General features: G+C 41.3%; 6 protein-coding genes across 10 annotated transcripts; 3 read left to right on the forward strand and 3 right to left on the reverse strand.

Moving 5' to 3' along the window:
• The first annotated feature begins 49 nt into the window (after window positions 1–49).
• On the forward strand, window positions 50–1,076 carry LOC108092718 (transmembrane protein 222). Of its 3 annotated transcripts, none has more exons than XM_017192448.2 (2): window positions 51–248; window positions 314–1,076. In XM_017192448.2, exon 2 carries the CDS (start codon window positions 351–353, stop codon window positions 885–887), a length of 537 nt encoding a protein of 178 aa, XP_017047937.1. In that variant the 5' UTR covers window positions 51–248; window positions 314–350; the 3' UTR covers window positions 888–1,076. The 3 variants fall into 3 exon arrangements, with proteins under 3 accessions (XP_017047935.1, XP_017047937.1, XP_017047936.1); XM_017192447.2 differs by having other exon boundaries at window positions 53–237; XM_017192446.2 differs by having other exon boundaries at window positions 50–1,076.
• A 132-nt stretch (window positions 1,077–1,208) lies between these two features.
• Window positions 1,209–1,824, reverse strand: LOC108092722 (RNA polymerase II transcriptional coactivator). Its single transcript, XM_017192451.2, has 2 exons — window positions 1,662–1,824; window positions 1,209–1,598 (listed from the first exon to the last, which is right to left on the reverse strand). Exons 1-2 carry the CDS (start codon window positions 1,818–1,820, stop codon window positions 1,317–1,319), a joined length of 441 nt encoding a protein of 146 aa, XP_017047940.2. The 5' UTR covers window positions 1,821–1,824; the 3' UTR covers window positions 1,209–1,316.
• Window positions 1,825–3,311: 1,487 nt separating this feature from the next.
• On the forward strand, window positions 3,312–5,892 carry LOC108092694 (heterochromatin protein 1). The gene is made up of 5 exons (XM_043209413.1): window positions 3,312–3,461; window positions 3,544–3,698; window positions 3,766–3,882; window positions 3,955–4,075; window positions 5,392–5,892. Exons 2-5 carry the CDS (start codon window positions 3,585–3,587, stop codon window positions 5,664–5,666), a joined length of 627 nt encoding a protein of 208 aa, XP_043065348.1. The 5' UTR covers window positions 3,312–3,461; window positions 3,544–3,584; the 3' UTR covers window positions 5,667–5,892.
• A 96-nt stretch (window positions 5,893–5,988) lies between these two features.
• LOC108092690 (tripartite motif-containing protein 45) lies at window positions 5,989–9,732 on the reverse strand. The gene is made up of 5 exons (XM_017192399.2): window positions 8,138–9,732; window positions 7,613–7,861; window positions 6,999–7,557; window positions 6,779–6,927; window positions 5,989–6,728 (listed from the first exon to the last, which is right to left on the reverse strand). Exons 1-5 carry the CDS (start codon window positions 9,314–9,316, stop codon window positions 6,111–6,113), a joined length of 2,754 nt encoding a protein of 917 aa, XP_017047888.2. The 5' UTR covers window positions 9,317–9,732; the 3' UTR covers window positions 5,989–6,110.
• A 1,368-nt stretch (window positions 9,733–11,100) lies between these two features.
• Window positions 11,101–15,934, forward strand: LOC108092692 (sodium-coupled monocarboxylate transporter 1). 2 transcript variants are annotated; one of them, XM_017192401.2, is made up of 10 exons: window positions 11,101–11,398; window positions 12,600–12,709; window positions 12,763–12,918; window positions 12,985–13,144; window positions 13,811–13,876; window positions 13,936–13,987; window positions 14,046–14,113; window positions 14,180–14,593; window positions 14,653–15,344; window positions 15,409–15,934. In XM_017192401.2, exons 2-10 carry the CDS (start codon window positions 12,615–12,617, stop codon window positions 15,482–15,484), a joined length of 1,779 nt encoding a protein of 592 aa, XP_017047890.1. In that variant the 5' UTR covers window positions 11,101–11,398; window positions 12,600–12,614; the 3' UTR covers window positions 15,485–15,934. The 2 variants fall into 2 exon arrangements, with proteins under 2 accessions (XP_017047890.1, XP_017047889.1); XM_017192400.2 differs by having other exon boundaries at window positions 11,102–11,562.
• On the reverse strand, window positions 15,747–17,425 carry LOC108092693 (metallophosphoesterase 1 homolog). Of its 2 annotated transcripts, XM_017192402.2 has the most exons (4): window positions 16,921–17,425; window positions 16,350–16,854; window positions 16,116–16,294; window positions 15,747–16,050 (listed from the first exon to the last, which is right to left on the reverse strand). In XM_017192402.2, the coding sequence occupies exons 1-4, from the start codon at window positions 17,337–17,339 to the stop codon at window positions 16,041–16,043; spliced, it is 1,113 nt and encodes a 370-aa protein (XP_017047891.1). In that variant the 5' UTR covers window positions 17,340–17,425; the 3' UTR covers window positions 15,747–16,040. The 2 variants fall into 2 exon arrangements, with proteins under 2 accessions (XP_017047891.1, XP_017047892.1); XM_017192403.2 differs by having other exon boundaries at window positions 15,747–16,294; window positions 16,921–17,424.
• Between the last annotated feature and the right edge of the window lie 141 nt (window positions 17,426–17,566).

Consider the following 17,566-nt stretch of genomic DNA (forward strand, 5'->3'; position numbering starts at 1 on the left):
AATTAAAGTTTTAAATTCGAATTTGAAAACAAACCCTTTTTAGACGCTCCTGTCTTCAGACAGCGTTTCCCAACACTGTAAAATGACGAGTAAATAAATATACAGGTAGATTAAGTGCGTACCCATACTTCCAGCAATCTGTGAATTGCGCTTGGTTTATTTTTCTCTTATCGTATAATTCAACGCCAATCGGAAAAGTTAGCGGCCGATTTGGTGGGCATTACGACCGGAAAGACCGTGAGTGACTGGTTCGTTGTGGTTTCCCCGCACAAATATCAATCTAATTAAGTGTAATAATGTCGGCGAATCCAAGACTCCAGCGACAAACATCGGACGGCGTTCAGATCTCGATGGGTGGGTCCGGAGGAGGATCTGGCGATGGTGGACCGGATAGGTTGCCACCAATTAGTGCCCAGGACCAACGTTTCCCTTACTGCATTGTTTGGACACCCATTCCGGTGCTCACCTGGCTGCTGCCCATGATCGGGCACATGGGTATTTGCACTTCAGCCGGAGTGATCCGAGACTTTGCCGGCGCATACTTCGTTTCGGAGGACAACATGGCTTTTGGGCGGCCTACTCGCTACTTAAGATTACACCCAAAGTATGTAGAGGGAGGCAGTTACGCCTGGGACGAGGCGGTATCCAAGGCATCAGTGCTCTATGGCACTCGCATTCACAATATCTTCTGTGACAACTGTCATTCGCATGTGGCCACGGCGCTTATAAATATGCGATACAATAACAGCACCAGTTGGAACATGCTCATCCTAAGTATGTGGCTCTTTGTCTGCGGTCGGTACGTCGGAATCGGGGGCTTCATCAAGACATGGCTGCCGTTTGCGGTTGTTCTAACCATTTGCATACTGCTGGGCGTCTACTTTTAAGGTCTAAAACTATATTAATTATATATTGCTTATGCAGGTTGAATTACAATCCTTTTTAAGTAATGTACATAGTCTAAATTCATATTCGGAATATCACTAAAAAATTGTTTTGAAATTAAATAGATTATTCAATCGTATTTATTTACCTATGTAAGCTAATAATGAAAATAAATGCATTATTTATTTATATAGATATTCGTTTTTAGTTGTCATAAAAATTGACTAATAGGAAGATAAGAAATCAATTATTTATAAAGCTGCAGAAGCCTAAAGAAATAAAAGCCAAATAGGAGCCGCATGACTAATTCCAAACAAGAAAGATAAGTTTCAAAGATAAAGTTTATTCACTGGGAATGTCCCACTTAAACGCTTGTTAACATAATGTAGCGTAAATTAATCCCTATGAGTTAAATTTTGGCATGGATTCACTTAATTCTCAACGGCGCGGGTGACCTCTTCAGCCACCTCAAGAAGTTTCTTCCATTGCTTAATAGAAAGTGATATGCCCTTTTTGCCGGGCAAAGTTTCTCCGTTCTTCTCGTAAAACTCTCGGATGTCGACCATCTTGCGCCCTCGGAATTCATTGATTCGCACTTGGCGAAGTCCTTCGAGGGTCCAAGTGGTGGCACCATCTCCTCCGGAATCTCCGGCACCAGTTTTAGCACCGGCTGGCGCCGATTCCTTGGCCTTCTTGCTCGCCGGCTGATTGCGCTTAATTATAAGCAGACGTTTTGATTAGGGAGACAGTTTTCAGAATTTTTCGAGTTGACTTACATCTTCTGGACCGCTGTCGCTTTCTGAAGAGGAGGCCTGCTGCTTCTTCTTTGTCTTGGGCATTTTTTCGTTTATTATTTTCGAGAAAGGCAAGATGAGAACAGAATCTGGCGAAAATGCGTGAAATTCGCGCTTGTTGTACAGTGTTGATAAGCGCATCAAAAGGAGCAGTGGGCAACATTACACCAACAATCGATATACAAAAGTTTTGACTTCTTTATATTTCGGCCAGGGGCGGACGAAGAAAAAAATTTTGGGGGGTCCCGATCGAAAAATTTTTTTGTTTGGGGGGGTCCGATCAAAAATTTTGGTAATTGTTTACAAGTGCGGTGCACGGTAAATACAGCTTAAAAAAATAAAGTAAAATATGGAAACGATGTGTTTTTTTCTAAAACTTCGAAATCCGTTGGCGGAGAGTGAAAATTTTGCACCGTTTTGTTGTTATTAGCAATTAAAAATACGATTTGTAGTAGAAATTCGGATCTGAGTGACCGTATTTGCATGTGATGTGCCGATTATTGCAGTCGTCTGGTGGCGGATTATTGCAAATACGGTCACTCAGATCCGAATTTGTACTACAAATCGTATTTTTAATTGCTAATAACAACAAAACGGTGCAAAATTTTCACTCTCCGCCAACGGATTTCGAAGTTTTAGAAAAAACACATCGTTTCCATATTTTACTTTATTTTTTAAGCTGTATTTACCGTGCACCGCACTTGTAAACATTTACCAATTTTTTTAGTTTATATGGTTTAAAGACCGTGTGCTGTAAGGGAATTTGAAAAAGTTTGAGATTATGGGCCCCCCGGACACCCCCTGCGTCCGCCCCTGATTTCGGCTATTTTATTTTACATTTAAAAACTGTATTAAATTCAAAGCGGCTTTTTAAATTAAGTTTTGACCTTCAAATGAAAACGGAAATTAGTATTGAAAGTTTTTTTGGTAAAATTGCGCTTTAGCGGCTTTTGCTAAAAATGGTCTAGGAATTTTTTTTTTTTTAATGGATACCTTGGGGCCTTAACATTAATAAAAAGTGGCGGAAAGCTTAAATTTTAATTATTTATGTGTTAAAATTGCAATTATTACTGCCGCGAGGCAACCCGTTTTAGAACATTGCCATGTTTTTCTAGCGAAAAACTTTACCGTTGAGAATGTGTTGTGGATGAAGAGTGCTGCAATTGTGTGAAAATTTAAAAACAAAAGAAATTTAACAATTTTACCATGTCAGGCACTGCCAATTTTACTACTGAACGCTGTAAAGGTTGCGAAATGACTCAGAGTGATTTTATAGTACTGAGTGAATACCCAGAAAAGCTATGGCCAGTTGCTTTTTTTGCTATTTTTACAAATAAATACTTAGAAATCAAGCTTTCCGCCACTTTTTTATTAATGTTTAGGCCCCAAGGTATCCATTAAAAAAAAAAAAATTCCTAGACCATTTTTAGCAAAAGCCGCTAAAGCGCAATTTTACCGTTTTTTTTTAAATGTACTTACTGACTTGAAAAGTTAATACTAACTAACTTAATTTTAATAACTAATTTAAAATAAACTTAGTGAAAAATATGTCATTTCTACATTTTACGTAAATCTGACACTTGACAATCTATGTTTTGCCGCGCAGTGTTGGAAAGCCGTGGGCATTTTCGAGCACTGTTTCACCGGCGTCACTTTGGAAGGCGCATTTTTTTTGCGGACTTATCATTTATTAAAAAAAAATCGTATCGTCAGCACGGCGGCTGCTGCATATGAATAAAATCGCGCCAGTGCGAAAGTATTTTTCTCGATATAGAACTAGTGGTAAGTGACCGCAGGTTGTGATAAATGAAAGCGACTAAAAATGTTATTTTTGCATGTGCTCGTGTGCGTGTGGATGTGCAGTTTTTTTTTTCCCCCGTGCGAAGTTTTTAAATTACAAACAAAATGGGCAAGAAATCCGACAATCCTGAAACATCCAGCAAGGGTTCCGATGCGGAGGAGGAGGAGGAGGAATACGCCGTGGAGAAGATCATCGACAGGCGGGTGCGCAAGGGAAAGGTGAGTGATCCGTAGGACCAGACATTCCCACGACACCGAGTCTTACAACGGCGTCTGTTACCCTTAGGTTGAGTACTACCTTAAATGGAAGGGCTACCCCGAAACGGAGAACACCTGGGAACCGGAGAGCAATCTCGACTGTCAAGATCTTATCCAGCAGTACGAGCTGAGCCGAAAGGACGAGGTAAGTGCGATGTGTTGCCAGGTACAGTTGAGTACGCTCGAGTTCCGTTTATATCTGGCTACCGACTCTTAGGAAAAAGCGGCAGCTTCCAAAAAGGATCGTCCCAGCAGTAGCGCAAAGACCAAGGAAACCCCAGGACGCGTTAGCACATCGGCTTCCTCAACAAGCAAGCGAAAGTCGGAAGAGCCATCAGGTAGGCAAAAATTTACTTCTAGGATTAAGCATTCTCAAACTTCTCCGTACAAACATTCAGTATCTCAGACATATTTTTATTGAGCCGCTCAATTTTGTGTACCTAGAAAACAATATTTTCTCTACACTAACTCCTTTTTGCGCGCAAAGTAGTACTTGGAGTAAATAAGAACTAGAGGTAGCCGGAATTTACAAACCTAAACATATATGTAGATGAACTTCCTTAAGAAAAACGAAGTCAGTTATGATGCCCTTTAAAAAAGAAGCAAACCAGACCGAAATATTGTTCTTTACGAGAAATTCGTGTGCTAGAAAGAGACGAAGATAATTTTGCATCAACTACTGAGTACAAAAATCTTAACGTGTAAGGAGGACTAGAAGTCTGGGACTGATAATGCGTTTTACTTTAGAAAAAAAATTTAATTCAGGTGTGTTTTAAGTTTTGAAGAATAAATATAAATATGGTATAAGGTGCGGAAAATTAAAAATAGTTTAAAATTACAGTAGACTCCGGTTATAACGACTTTCAAGGGACCGACGATTTTTCGTCGTTATACCCGGAAGACGCACTAAGCAAAAGGAACCAAAAAACATTTTATTTTTTGTTTATTTATGGTTACCGGCTTCGTAATATGTTTTTAAAGTAAATCAAATTAATTTTTGAATTAAAAAAAAAATTTGATAAATTTAATTCAAAAGCATGGGTTTCTCAAAATACTAAAAACTGAGTGAGCTTATTATTGCATTTTTTGCATTTGCCGAATTTACGCTTTTAGTTTTACTCGGAAAAAAGCAGAAAAAACTAGAAATACAACGGGACATCTCATGGAATAGGCTATGAGGTCTACACACACAGTGTGACGTCGGCATTGCACTTCGACTCTCTCTCTCTCTCGCAGCAGCGTTGTTAAGGCGACAGCTAAAACTAACAGAGAGTTGTGCCAGTGCAAGATCCTTCGTGTCGCTGCTACGCACACAAGCAAGGGTGCCGATCACTGACAAATACATACATTTCTAACAGCGTGTTTTGATGCTTAAATTTGGAACTATGGCACTGTATTTTTTTCTGGCACGACGGTTAAATTTTTCAATGTTCTTGAAAAATTTCATTCTTATAAGCGGTTTGTCGCTAAAAGCGGAAACGCTCTAAGCGGAGGCCCTTTCATATATGTAACTTTGTATGGGGACCAACCAAACCATCGAGTTTTCGTCGCAAAACCCGGACGGACACGATAAGCGGAGTCGTTATAACAGGATTCTACTGTATTTGATACCAACCATTTACACATGGCGAATAACATTTTTAATTTTCCTTAGCACCGACTGGAAACAAATCAAAACGCGCTGCAGAGGCGGAGCAGGACAGCGGCGATTCCTTATCGACCGGATCCACAGGATTCGATCGCGGACTGGAGGCCGAGAAGATCCTGGGCGCTTCCGACAACAATGGTCGGCTGACATTCCTTATTCAGTTTAAAGGCGTCGACCAGGCCGAAATGGTGCCCTCTTCAGTGGCCAACCAGAAAATCCCGCAGATGGTGATTCACTTCTACGAGGAGCGACTGTCCTGGTACTCTGATAACGAGGATTAAATTAGCTCCGAGGTTGCAGCATTAATAGAGCGGAAAAGAGCGTTCATTCATCAAACGAAAAAACCAACCACATAGATATATCTCTGGCCTCCCCGTAGGCGTTCACAAAACCCCCTCACAGCTCATGAAGTACCGGACAACCTTTCTTCTTCTGTCTGGAATTCATGTTTGTATTTATGATTTAAATTTGTAATGAATAAACAAAATTTTTTTCAGTTAAAGCTTATACAAGTGTTTTTATATAAGTTCCGTTCTGGACATTTTTTTGAAAGGGATATTCTAGGTAAAGTACTAAAAGCAGCGATAAATTTTAGGTTTGGTATCGCAAGGAATCTAAGGTTGTCAGGGCCCTTAATTTATACCGTAACGAAATTTTTTTGATTTCATATAAAAGGTACTGTTCCATTAAAGTTATTAAATCGCAAGGAAATCTTGGCAATTTCCTTAGGAATTTAAAAGCTTGTTGGCCACATTGCATTCAGAGTTCTCTAGGACATTTCCGCAACAGGACCAGTGGCGTCTTCCCGGATGTCCTGTGTGCCCGTGACCACAGCCACTATATCCAGGCATTCTACCGTCGCACGAACACATGACATTACGGTTGCCCTTTCCGGAGCAAAAGGAGCAGCAGTGATATATACCCGTATGCGGACGAACCTGTCGCGCCTGAAAGGTAAAAGGTCCACCTTTAATGGGCCGTTCGTTAATAGTGATTGTGAGGATGAGAGCTCCTTGTGCATCCGGCGTGAAGGAGATGTTATAGGTGCCGTCTCGATTGTCGGACACCTCAACGGGTAGGAACTTGGAGCTTGTTTCCTTATACTTCAACATGCAGTTGATCTCTAAACCACCGTGACAAAGGGAAACCCCATCGGCATCTCTGGAGTGGAGCAGCAGGTCTGCTTTTTTGTGGAGTCGCAGCTGGGAAAATCCCTCCCATTCCAAGGTGCACAAACTCGGCTCCACAACCTGCATGGTTATAATTCCGTATAGAGGTATATCGCGCTGGTCTTTAGTCGAAGGAGCTCGGATTTTTGGTAGAAAGTGCAGTGAATCAGATATCTAGAAGGGGAATGGTTAAATAATTGCAAATTCATTTTTGGTCTAGCCACCTTTGGATCCACTGGCGGCTTAAATTGTTGACAGTACTCCAAGCGTCTAAGAAGTATAGCTACATAACTTAGGACCTCCACATCGGCACCAATCTCGCACAATTCCTGGCTAAATCGTATTGCATCCATAGCCTGCTGAGTGCGTTTTTCTACGGAAAAGTAACCATGAGATAACAATGGTGGTTACTTAATAATAAACTATTTGAATTAAATATATTACCGAGATCCAGTTGCTGTTTAACTACTACCTCCACCTTGGACTCCCGAGCTCTACTGATTTGCTGGAGCAAGGTCCTTCGATGAACTTCCAAGGCCTCAATGTACTTCTGCATATACCTTTCCACTTGACTTTGGATATCGTCGCATCGCTTGTTGATGCCGCCTGCAATCTCGTTCAACCTTTCGATGGAGTGCTCTGCATATTGACAAAGCGGACGCGTTTGATCCGTGGCTTCCTTAAGAAGCTTCCCCTGATGTCCAATTGCCCTGGCAATAGTTTCATGACGGTGACCCTTATGGAGCAACACCAAACAATCTGTGCAGGCTAATTGCCGACAGTTGATGCAGAAGGCCTTAAGTTCGAAGTTGGTATGGATTCCACACCGGAGAACGAGTTTACTATTATCACCCAATCCCAGTTGCTGTTGCTTCTGCTTCCTGGCTCGTCTAAGTTCCAGAATGCCCCTCATCCGATGATTTGCAGTGCTCCTTTGTCTTTCGTGTGCCTCCTTGCACAAAGTGCAGAGATTCAGAGTGCAACTAATGCAATGATATGTGGCCTGGATTGAAGGATACGTTAATAAAAAGGCATTTCTATGATTCACTTCTTCTTACACTGATCTCCTCGGTGCAAAGGGAACACCAGACCTTAGAGATGACATCATCACCAGCTTGTAATCTTAAGGCCTCGATGCGTCTTACTAATAAATAGTTTTGAGGAAGCTGACGCACTCCACCCAATGGGAGATCCGTAGAGTAGTTACAAATATGACAACGGATACATCGAGTAGGTACTTCACTTACAAAGCTTCCGGTGAACCGGGTTCCAAAGGAACTGGTCGATCGCTTGCCTTCACTCTTGGACTGTTTATAAGAAGTGGGTTATATGGTATACTTTTGACTCTAAAGACCTCTGCACAAGCACAGTTTTGTTTTTTTGTTGTAGTTTATAATTTTAACATCGGAATTCAGGATTCAAGGAATTGTGGAGAACAATCAATGATTGCCCTGATTGAGTTGTTTCTTAGATTTTTTTATAATTTGGTTGGTGGAGCTACTTTGTTAATTCGGTAATACTTCTGCAGGGTTCTACTATTTGTTTACATGTTTTTATCCTTATAATTCTTTTTCCAAACTTACCCTAATCACTAGGCGATCCATGGATTTCTTTCTTCTCAGACTAAGACTTGCTCCCCGCTGCCTGGCGGGTGAAACCGTAGCGGTGAGTTCAGTACTAGAACCACCCATCTCTGATCTTAGACTATAGCTCGAGGGATCTTCGCTTCGGCCATGATCCTGATCCCACAAGGAGTCATCCTTAAAATTTTCGCTGACCAGGCATTGCAGGCAGAAAGAGTGTAGACAGTACAAGGTTCTAGGATCCGTGTAAACATCCAGGCAGATGGCGCACTTGAGATCATCCGTAAAGGTTATGGTGTTCCCGGGTGGAGTACTGGGTCTTAAGGTAATGCTGGGCGATGGGGAAACTGCTGGCGAGATGGCAGGAGATCGTGAGGGACTCCTGATGAGGGGCGATGGTGCATCAAAGATCTCTGGCCTTGGAGAGGCTGCCAGAAGAAGTTGAGGTAGATTCTGCAGCTTTGGTTGGACGGTGTCTGGCGTTGGAGGCGAGATCCTCAACTCCGGGGAGGCCTTCAGGCTGAGCAACCTTTTCGGATGAAGTTGTTCCTTGGCTTTGATGGGTTGTGCCACTGTGGCATTACTTGCCTGACTACTGCTACTACTTTGGACGGAAACGGAGGAGGCACCACTGAGGATATTGTCCAGTAAGGACTCCGGAGAAGTAGAGCTACCTCCTCCAGCCAAGCTGCTGGTGGGCTCACTGCCACTATCCCTATCCTGCTGTCCGATGTCCTCAGCCGTTGGTAATCCACAAATCCCAACATGGGCGTCATTTGATAGTCCCAAGGTCTTTGAGCGCCGAATAGAGCTTTTCGGTGCAAGTATCGGGAGTTTAGGCACCGGTGTGGGCTGTTTTTCGGAATTCGCATCTCCTCTGGGAGCAATGGTAAAGGTAAACAGCTGTGGGGCTGATTTCCGACGAACTGTATCCGATAATGGTGCAGCCTGAAGATTTTTCTGCGGAGTCTGCGAGTTCTTTTGAAGGAAAATCTTTGACGAACTCAGCTTCAACTTGAGTTTTCCCTGTCCATCATTAGGTGGTACGACTGGTGGAGGTGGTGCTGGGGGAACGACAAAATCTCCCTGAATGCGTTCATAATCAATAAGCTGACTGCTTTTGCTTCCAATGCTCGTCTTCCGTTTGAAAACGATTTTCGGCTGATTTGTCCTGCTCATGTTTTCCCTAAATTATGCAACCCTCCAGTTTTGGTAACGGATTCGTGCCAATCTGTGGCAGTCACAAACAGTTCCGTTGCAATTGGGACTGATACTGATACTGGGTCTCGGACTTGGTTGCTGCCTAATCCAATTACATTCCGCATTGGAAACTCACGGCGTATTGCGAATGGAGAGGTGGCAAAAGACTGACACTGACAATTGTGCAATTATATATTGTGGTTGCACATTCTAAACAGTTTTCTCGTGAAGCTCGGCACTTGCTATTGATTGACCATTACCGTTTTGATGGAAAGTCAAACCATAAAACCAAAAAGTCGGCAACATGTTAAAAGTGTCGCATTATTCTTTAAACAGTGTTTTGATCCTAGGCAGTCTTGGCCTAGATGCATTTTAAGCTTGCTTTAAATTGACATTTTGTCTAAGGTAGGACTTTTAAATATTTTACTTTTTAAATATAAATGTAAAAGCATTGAAAATAATACTATTATCAGAGAATTTTTAACGTGTTTGGTTTTTATACCCTTGCAGAGCAAAGGGTATTATAATTTTGGCCAGAAGTTTGCAACGCAGTGAAGGAGACACCTTAGACCCCATAAAGTATATATATTCTTGATCAGCATCACGATCTGAGTCGAAATACGTCTGTACGTCTGTCCGTCTGTCTGTCTGTCCGTCTGTCCTCCTGTCCGTTTCTGCCTAAACTAGTCTCTCAGTTTTAAAGCTATCTTGCTGAAACTTTCCCAAAAGATGTGTAGTTATTGCACGCAGTATATAAGTCGGAACGAGCCGGATCGGCCGACTATATCGGATAGCTCCCATACAAGAGGTCAAAAAATAAAGGATAAAAAATTATTACGCCGTTGTTTTTGATCAGATCGACTTGAATTCTTCAAGATGGCGTTTTCTAACGGTTATTAAATTTCGGATTAAATTTTAACAAAATCGAATACCCCTATCATATAGCTGCCATAGGAAAGATCAAAAAATATATATAGAAATAATGGCAAAATAATCATAACGTTGTTGTTTTTTTATTCCACGAGCATGATTTTTACAACATCGACTTTATGAACTACCCTTGAACCGAGAAAAAATTTCATCAAAATCGGACGACTATATAGCTGCCATATGAACAATAGTCGAAAATATGGAAAATTAATAGAAAAGTCGTCATAGCTTCGATGTTGTTAGCCTTTATGTATTTTGTTCGATATGTTTGATGACTGCAGGGTATATAAGCTTCGGCTTGCCGAAGCTAGCTTCCTTTCTTGTTTCTTGTCTCTTTCATCTCATTTGCAGAAAGTTCCGTTAATACTTTAATAGCTGATCGAGTGGTCAAGTAACTAGTTCCATTGACATAATACACCGAAGATTACATTAGCCATGGGAAGCTTTCTCTCCCTCCTCACCAAATCTCACTCTCCCACCTCAAACTCACGCCGAAAACCCTCTCCCACAATCACACGATGCCTCTCTTTCACTCTCCCTATCCACAGGCAAAACAAATGGGTGGGAGAGGGAGCTTTTTTACCCAGTACTCGTGGATAGAGGGAGTATATGGTTCAAATAAAATCCATGCAACAAAAAACAATAAGCAGAAACAAAATATTTTACGGGTGAAATAAATTTTACTCTCGCTTTGTTTGATCAATTTAATATTTTATACTCCATACATTTCCTGTTCCCAAGTATCCTCAACCTTAGAATTTGGGTATTGGGTAAAGCGTAGTCGTTACTCTCCCACTTTTGACCAAGCAGCTGGCCCAGTGGCTTTTATTTTCGATTCGTTTCAGTTGCAGTTCGGAAGCGGAATCGGCTCGGATGTGGAATATTTCAACTTTGTACACTCGTATTTTCCACTTGAAAGAATCGGCTGAAAAAAGCGGCACAGAACAGACCGATAAAACTTTCCTCTTACTTTCGCTTTTCGCCGTCGGATAACATTTTCGAGTTTTGTTTTTTTATTTGTGTTCCGGGTTTCTAATTTCCATTTAAAAACCATTCCCAAACCCATGAAATCGAATAAAATCCGTTAAACTGTCAGTGAAACAAAAAGTTTTTATAACGTTTCGCAGTTTGGTTAGTACTTTCGCTGCTTCTGGCTGTTTATCGTGTGTGTTGCTTTGGTGCTGATTTTCGCGGGGGACGCACAATTTTCCATTTGGCTTGGAGCTTCAAGTTCTACGAAACCACCCCCACCATTGTAAATCCCATCGCTTGTGGCCTCTAACAATATGGAAACAGTACGTATTCGCACCTTTCGCCGGTCCCAAATAATAAATGTGGGGAACCGGCATCTGTGTTACAAAGTCCAAGTCCGGTGCGATAATTCCGCTCGAGACATTGCGTAAAAGGTTGAAGTCTCTTCTTACCAAACTGAGATTCGATCGGTTCCGTTTGATCCTCGCATCAGATTGTCCAGCCAATCAACTGAAAGCACTCTTGGGGATTTATTGGTGCCCCCCACAATAAACCAACAAAATAAAAAAGAGAAGAAAAGGTGGATTTTAACTTCACAAAATAAAAAATTTGTACGAATAACATATTTCATAGGGCCCAGAGTGTTAAAAAATGAATTATCTTTACTTTCAAGAGTTTTGTAATATTTTACGATTGCAAGAACATTGATTAATAGGTTAAAGTCTTTAAACCATTCAAGTTGTCGTGAGCGCTTTGATTTGATGTTTGATGAATAATAAGCAGGGACCTACTGATAAGACCTCATTCCAATGACTCCATGAAGAATTTCGGGCTTTGGGACTAAATTCCTCCACTTTTAATAATCTGATAAGCAGTGACAGTTTGAATTGGGGCACGAACGAAATAAGAAGAATAATCTGAGATAATAATGTATTGGGGTAATATATAAATAAACGAGTGAAGATAATTACAATTATCTTGGTATTTTAGAGTTGTAATAACTTGTTTTTGAAAAAAGCTTTTACACTATAAGATTTGGGATAGTCTGATCTCGAGCAGTTGACAGAATCATATATTTTTGTTAACCCATTAAGATAACCTAGAGTAATTAACATTTTATGCCTATAATCCCAGACGTCCATTAATTATACGATTTTGCGCACTTGTTCACACAAAATAAATAAGCCAAGTTTGAGAATCTCAGTACCAGCTGATATTTAATAACATGTCCATTACCCCTTATTGCACATTAAACAAATATTTAAGTATGTCTTGCCGTGTTTTATATAAGTGCATTTGATATGTATTAGTCATGTATATGAAAAATCTATACCTTCTCGCAAACAATTCTTTTTGATAGGTAGCGAAAAAGGGCATGGAGAGCTACAGGTTCGGCAGTGTGGACTATGTAGTTTTCCTGGGGATGATCGTTTTATCCACCAGCACGGGAATCTATTTCGGGTGCATCAAGTGAGTGACCTTCAATTCCACCGACCATTGCCAAACAATTGCGTAAATTGCAGGAAGAACAAGAGGAAGCTCGAGGAGGCGGAACCGACTTTACCGACCACAATGCCAGAAAGGCGAAAACACGATTTCGGATCGGAGAAAATGAGCGAGTATCTGCTCGGGTCACGCAATCTGAAAGTTTTCCCTGTTGCCATGAGTCTGATAGCCAGGTTTGTTTATTTGATGACACTACATCCCTCAAGCATCCCTCTAATCTTTACTCTTTTATTAACCAGCTATATATCGGGAGTGACGATACTGGGCACCACCTCGGAAATCTACAATTATGGCACGCAATATTGGTTTATAGCCATCGCAATCGTGCTCCAAGGCATCGCCGTCTCCTATGTCTACATACCCGTATTCTCGGCTCTTCAAGTAGGCTCTTCATATGAGGTACGACATTAGTCAATACTAAAAGCTAAGTTATTGATTTACAACCTTGTAAATCGGAACAGTTATGGTTTCGGTAAAAGTAGCAGTAGGTGTCTAAATCGACAGTAGTTTTAACGAGAGAATGATGAAGTATATTTGAAAAGCCATTGCTTTTTGTGGCTTTTCTTCAAGAAAATAACAATCAGAAGAAATCGTTTAAAATCATGATTCTTTTAATTGTATACCCAAAAGAAAATACATTTAAAATGAAGAGGCAAATGCCGAAGATAACTACAAAGACGTTATATTGTAGTTATTGATAAGAATGAGACACTTTCTTTGTGATTTCCGCCTGCCCGCTTTACTCTTTACTTTATTTGCAATCAATGAGCGGAAAACGTCGTGAACATTTTAATTAACTGAGAACCGCAGACCACCCTCTTAAGTGGAATTTCGTGGACTTTGGTCTCGGCCACTTGTTGCAATGTTTTTTGTATCTATGGGTCCTAAGTGATTAATTACAAAGCATTTTGCTTACACTTGGCAATTTTGTTCGGCCAATTAGTTATCTCTAAAGTGAAGTGACGTTAGTTTTCAAACTTTACTAACTAGTAAATAAAAAGGAATGGTACTAGACATTGTCTAGTAGACAATTATTTTCAAATTTAAAGATTACTCTACTTTCAGTACTTGGAAATGCGTTTTCATTCGATCATAAGGAGCATAGCGTCGTTTATGTTTATACTGGATGAGGTAAATCAAAATTAAAGTTCAAATGTATACATTTAAAATAATTAATTATTTTATTTAAGATACTGTTTCTGCCTTTCATTGTATATGTGCCAGCTATAGCTCTGAATCAAGGTAAGCTAAAGTGATTATTTCTTAATAATACTTCTCTAATCGTTGGCTAATCTTGCAGTTTCTGGAATTAATCTCCATGTGATTGCAGTTGTTATTGTTGTTGTTTGCGTTTTCTACACTTTTGTGGTAAGTTTAATAAGGTTTGATCCTTAGTTAAGCCCTCCAAAATCGTTTGACCTTTAATTTTTTCAGGGAGGAATCAAGGCAGTGGTCCATACCGATGCCTGGCAAGTTTTAGTGATGTTCCTTTCGGTCGTTGCAGTGGCAATTTTAGCAACAGTGTACGCCAACGGGTTAGATGTCCTGTTTGATGATGCTGCTAAAGGCGGCCGATTGATCTTTAGCAACACAAATCCCTCGCCATATGTTCGCCATACTGTTTGGAGTGTACTCATCGGTGGATTCTCCTATTGGACATCTTTTAATGCTGTCAATCAAACGATGGTGCAACGGTACATGTCTCTTCCCTCGCTGAAGAAAGCGCGTGCTTCTATGGCCATTTTCACCGTTGGAGTGGCTGCCTTTGTCTCAGTTTGTTGTTATGTGGGACTGTTGATCTTCGAGATGTACAAAGACTGCGATCCTCTGAGTGCGGGGCTTATTACAGTGAGTAATTGAATAATTATAAATATGACTTCGTATTTACTTACATTTACCGCTTTCAGCACGATGATCAACTCCTGCCTTTATTTGTCGTCCAAAGTGTGGGGCACATCTATGGAATGTCTGGTTTGTTTATAGCCGGTATATTTGGAGCTGCATTGAGTTCTCTCTCCGTCGTTCTTAATTCCACGTCTTTGGTGATCTTGGAGGATATAGTTCGCGGCTGCTTCAAGATGCAACCAAGTGAAAGAGCCTCCACCATTTTGGTCAAGTCAACTATTATAGTTCTTGGCTTAGTGGCCCTCTCACTGGTGTTTGTCCTGGAGCAACTGAGTGGAATCTTGAGCATTTGCACTTCAATGACGGCCATCGCAGCTGGAACCACTTTTGGCCTGTTCACCCTGGGAATGCTCGTTCCCTGGGCCAATACTGTGGGCACTGCTGTGGGCGGAATTGCAAGTGCTTTGCTCGCCGGCTGGATATCCTTTGGAACGCAGTTTACTATTGCAGCGGGTGAACTGAACTCCCAAAAGCTTCCCGTATCGGTGGAGGGTTGTGTGGGTAATGTAACCCTTCGGGAAAATGTTTGGGTGGATGAGGAGCAAGTGTTTCCGTTGTATCGTCTGTCTTACCATTGGATTAATCCTATTGGTGTGGCCACAGTCATTGTAGTGGGTGCCTTGGTCTCCCTTGTGACGAAACCAACAAACATAAAGACTCTGGATCCGGACCTAATATCGCCTGTTATTCACAGGTACAAAAAACTATATAATCGTTTACTTGTGATTGAATAATCCAAACAAAATCATTTCTTTCAGGTTCCTTCCGAAGGAATGCTTTAACGGTCGCAATCCCCCCGCGCAGGCGCACAAAAACCTTTTGAATGTCTCCTAAAACTGACCCGCCATTACTTTCTGTGCCAAACTAAATGGATTTGGTTAAGCTAATGGGCTTCTATACCTGTGGCATTGTATTCCACATACCCTTTTTTGTTAGCATATTATGTAGTTGTAGTTGTTTTGTGGTAGTTACTTTATAGATAGCCTATTCTAGTACAATGCGATCCAACTATTGGATTGTAAAACACAAAACGAAGTACAGGAACCTATGAATCTGCATCTCCAGCTCCAGAGTGCACAATCATTAGCGTAGATTATTATTGTATTATAATATAGCTTTATTTAATTGTTCTGTTCGTATCTGTTCTTTACTTTCCAGCTTATGTTCAAGCACTTTTTTTGGCATTTTCGATTTGTAGTCAGCAGACTGTGTCTCATAATGTATTCCGTGTGACTTTACAAGCATAATGTCTGTGATAAATTCAATAAATAGATCATACACACACTTTCCGAATTGTTTACACCTAGAATATAGTTTAGCGATTGCAAAGCAGCAGGAATGATATGACCACTGTTTGGATCTGGGATCGGAGTCTGGAATCTGGCTGTATCTAGTCTAAACTAAGCCCCAATTAGGCATAAATCACAAAAGAGGATGTGCCTTGTAAAGGCTCGCTCTTACGTACTAATTGACCTTCCGATGATCTGCGGTCAAGGACTGTCTTCTGTTTTTGATGAACTTTCGCAGCTGGAATGCAATCACAATTAGGCAGAAGAGGCCAGCACTCATATAGCTATTATAGACAAACTGCTGCGGCAGCATTTTGCACTTGGAGACCACATAGTCATCGGGGGTGATGGTAGCCTATAAAGCGTAGGTTATAAGTACAAGCTAGGAGGGCTTACAATTTAATACCCACCAACATAAAGCTGGGATTGACTTTGTTTCGCCAGCTAAAGGAGGCCACCGTGTACTCATCGATGCCCAGCCGATTTACACTATGGCAAAAGTGATGTGAATGGCCGGCGAATGCCAATCTCGGCTTTAGCAGTTCCCCCAGCATATCCGTGGCATCCTTGGAGAGCACGTGAAAGCGTTCCCGAAACGCCTCGATTTTCGGAGCATCGTGTTCCTCGCACATGGTATCTGAAATTCGATACGTGGGAAAGTGCTGCAGTAAGATCGGCTGGCTATACGGGTGCCGTCTGGTGCGGGCGCACTCTGCCTCTAGTGGGTACTTCATGCAGTGAAGCGTTCGCGAAATGTTCTTCAGTTCATCCTCGGCCTGGGTGCAAAATATGCAGCCATCGGCCTCCATGGCCATGGAGTTTATTACGACGAAATGGATCTGTTTGATTGTGTACAAATGCACAGATGAGTAGTTCAGATAGTTTTCAAAGCGTGACATGAAAAAGGGGTGCATCCTGAAAAGGATACAAAGGAAATATGAATGAGAACAAGCCATATATTTTTTTATACGACTAACTAACTTGTAGTGAAAGCCAACGTCGTGATTTCCTGCGACACTGATGAGTGGTATACCCGGTGGCAGGTGAAACATCTTTAAGTAGCGCCACACATATTCCTGGAACTGCTTGTCGCTCACCATATCACCCTCATCGAACAAATCACCCAAGACGAAAACCACGTCTGGCTGGAAGAGTCGGGATGCCGCCTGGAAGGCACGCGTCATGTGCCACTCCCGGTAAAGCTTGTCAAGCCAGTGGCCTCGATGCGGACCCAGGAGATGGGGATCCGCCAGGATCATCGCCCTTAGCGGATCATCGACATACTTCTTGCGCTTGATTTCCGGCCACTTGCACTTTTGCAGCACCACAAAGTCTGCTACGTACTCGCAGAAGATCAGGGCGCACAGCACGATTACAAAGCATGCGTATAGAAATCGCATTTTTCGGTTTTCAACCGGCTTTGCAAAATAAAAACAAATTCAATCCAATAATAATAAAAAATCACTCGATAACTATTTTTGTCTAGAGACATTCGATAATTTTGACAGTGCTGTAAAGAGACGATAAGTAAGCTGAACAGTGCTTTGGGCTTGGCGCGAGTTTTTAAAATTTTTTTCGAATACCTTTTTGAAAAATGTTGTAATTATATTAGTTATATTAATTTACT

Source organism: Drosophila ficusphila, unplaced genomic scaffold (assembly GCF_018152265.1).
Source record: "Drosophila ficusphila isolate 14025-0441.05 unplaced genomic scaffold, ASM1815226v1 contig_127, whole genome shotgun sequence".
NCBI lineage: Eukaryota > Metazoa > Arthropoda > Insecta > Diptera > Drosophilidae > Drosophila > Drosophila ficusphila.

Excerpts from the sequence above, each read along its gene's own strand:
- LOC108092694 (XM_043209413.1), top strand. The coding sequence starts at position 3,585 with ATGGGCAAGAAATCCGACAATCCTGAAACATCCAGCAAGGGTTCCGAT. Across the intron at positions 3,699-3,765 it reads GGCGGGTGCGCAAGGGAAAG|GTTGAGTACTACCTTAAATG; the intron begins GTGAGTGATCCG and ends TGTTACCCTTAG. Across the intron at positions 3,883-3,954 it reads AGCTGAGCCGAAAGGACGAG|GAAAAAGCGGCAGCTTCCAA; the intron begins GTAAGTGCGATG and ends ACCGACTCTTAG.
- LOC108092722 (XM_017192451.2), bottom strand. The coding sequence starts at position 1,820 with ATGCGCTTATCAACACTGTACAACAAGCGCGAATTTCACGCATTTTCG. Across the intron at positions 1,599-1,661 it reads GCGACAGCGGTCCAGAAGAT|CGCAATCAGCCGGCGAGCAA; the intron begins GTAAGTCAACTC and ends CTTATAATTAAG.
- LOC108092692 (XM_017192400.2), top strand. Across the intron at positions 14,114-14,179 it reads GCGTTTTCTACACTTTTGTG|GGAGGAATCAAGGCAGTGGT; the intron begins GTAAGTTTAATA and ends TAATTTTTTCAG. Across the intron at positions 15,345-15,408 it reads ATATCGCCTGTTATTCACAG|GTTCCTTCCGAAGGAATGCT; the intron begins GTACAAAAAACT and ends CATTTCTTTCAG.
- LOC108092693 (XM_017192402.2), bottom strand. The coding sequence starts at position 17,339 with ATGCGATTTCTATACGCATGCTTTGTAATCGTGCTGTGCGCCCTGATC. Across the intron at positions 16,855-16,920 it reads GACGTTGGCTTTCACTACAA|GATGCACCCCTTTTTCATGT; the intron begins GTTAGTTAGTCG and ends TATCCTTTTCAG. Across the intron at positions 16,295-16,349 it reads TCAATCCCAGCTTTATGTTG|GCTACCATCACCCCCGATGA; the intron begins GTGGGTATTAAA and ends TACGCTTTATAG.
- LOC108092690 (XM_017192399.2), bottom strand. The coding sequence starts at position 9,316 with ATGAGCAGGACAAATCAGCCGAAAATCGTTTTCAAACGGAAGACGAGC. Across the intron at positions 7,558-7,612 it reads TTTGCACCGAGGAGATCAGT|GCCACATATCATTGCATTAG; the intron begins GTAAGAAGAAGT and ends CCTTCAATCCAG. Across the intron at positions 6,729-6,778 it reads AGCCGCCAGTGGATCCAAAG|ATATCTGATTCACTGCACTT; the intron begins GTGGCTAGACCA and ends TTCCCCTTCTAG.
- LOC108092718 (XM_017192446.2), top strand. The coding sequence starts at position 297 with ATGTCGGCGAATCCAAGACTCCAGCGACAAACATCGGACGGCGTTCAG.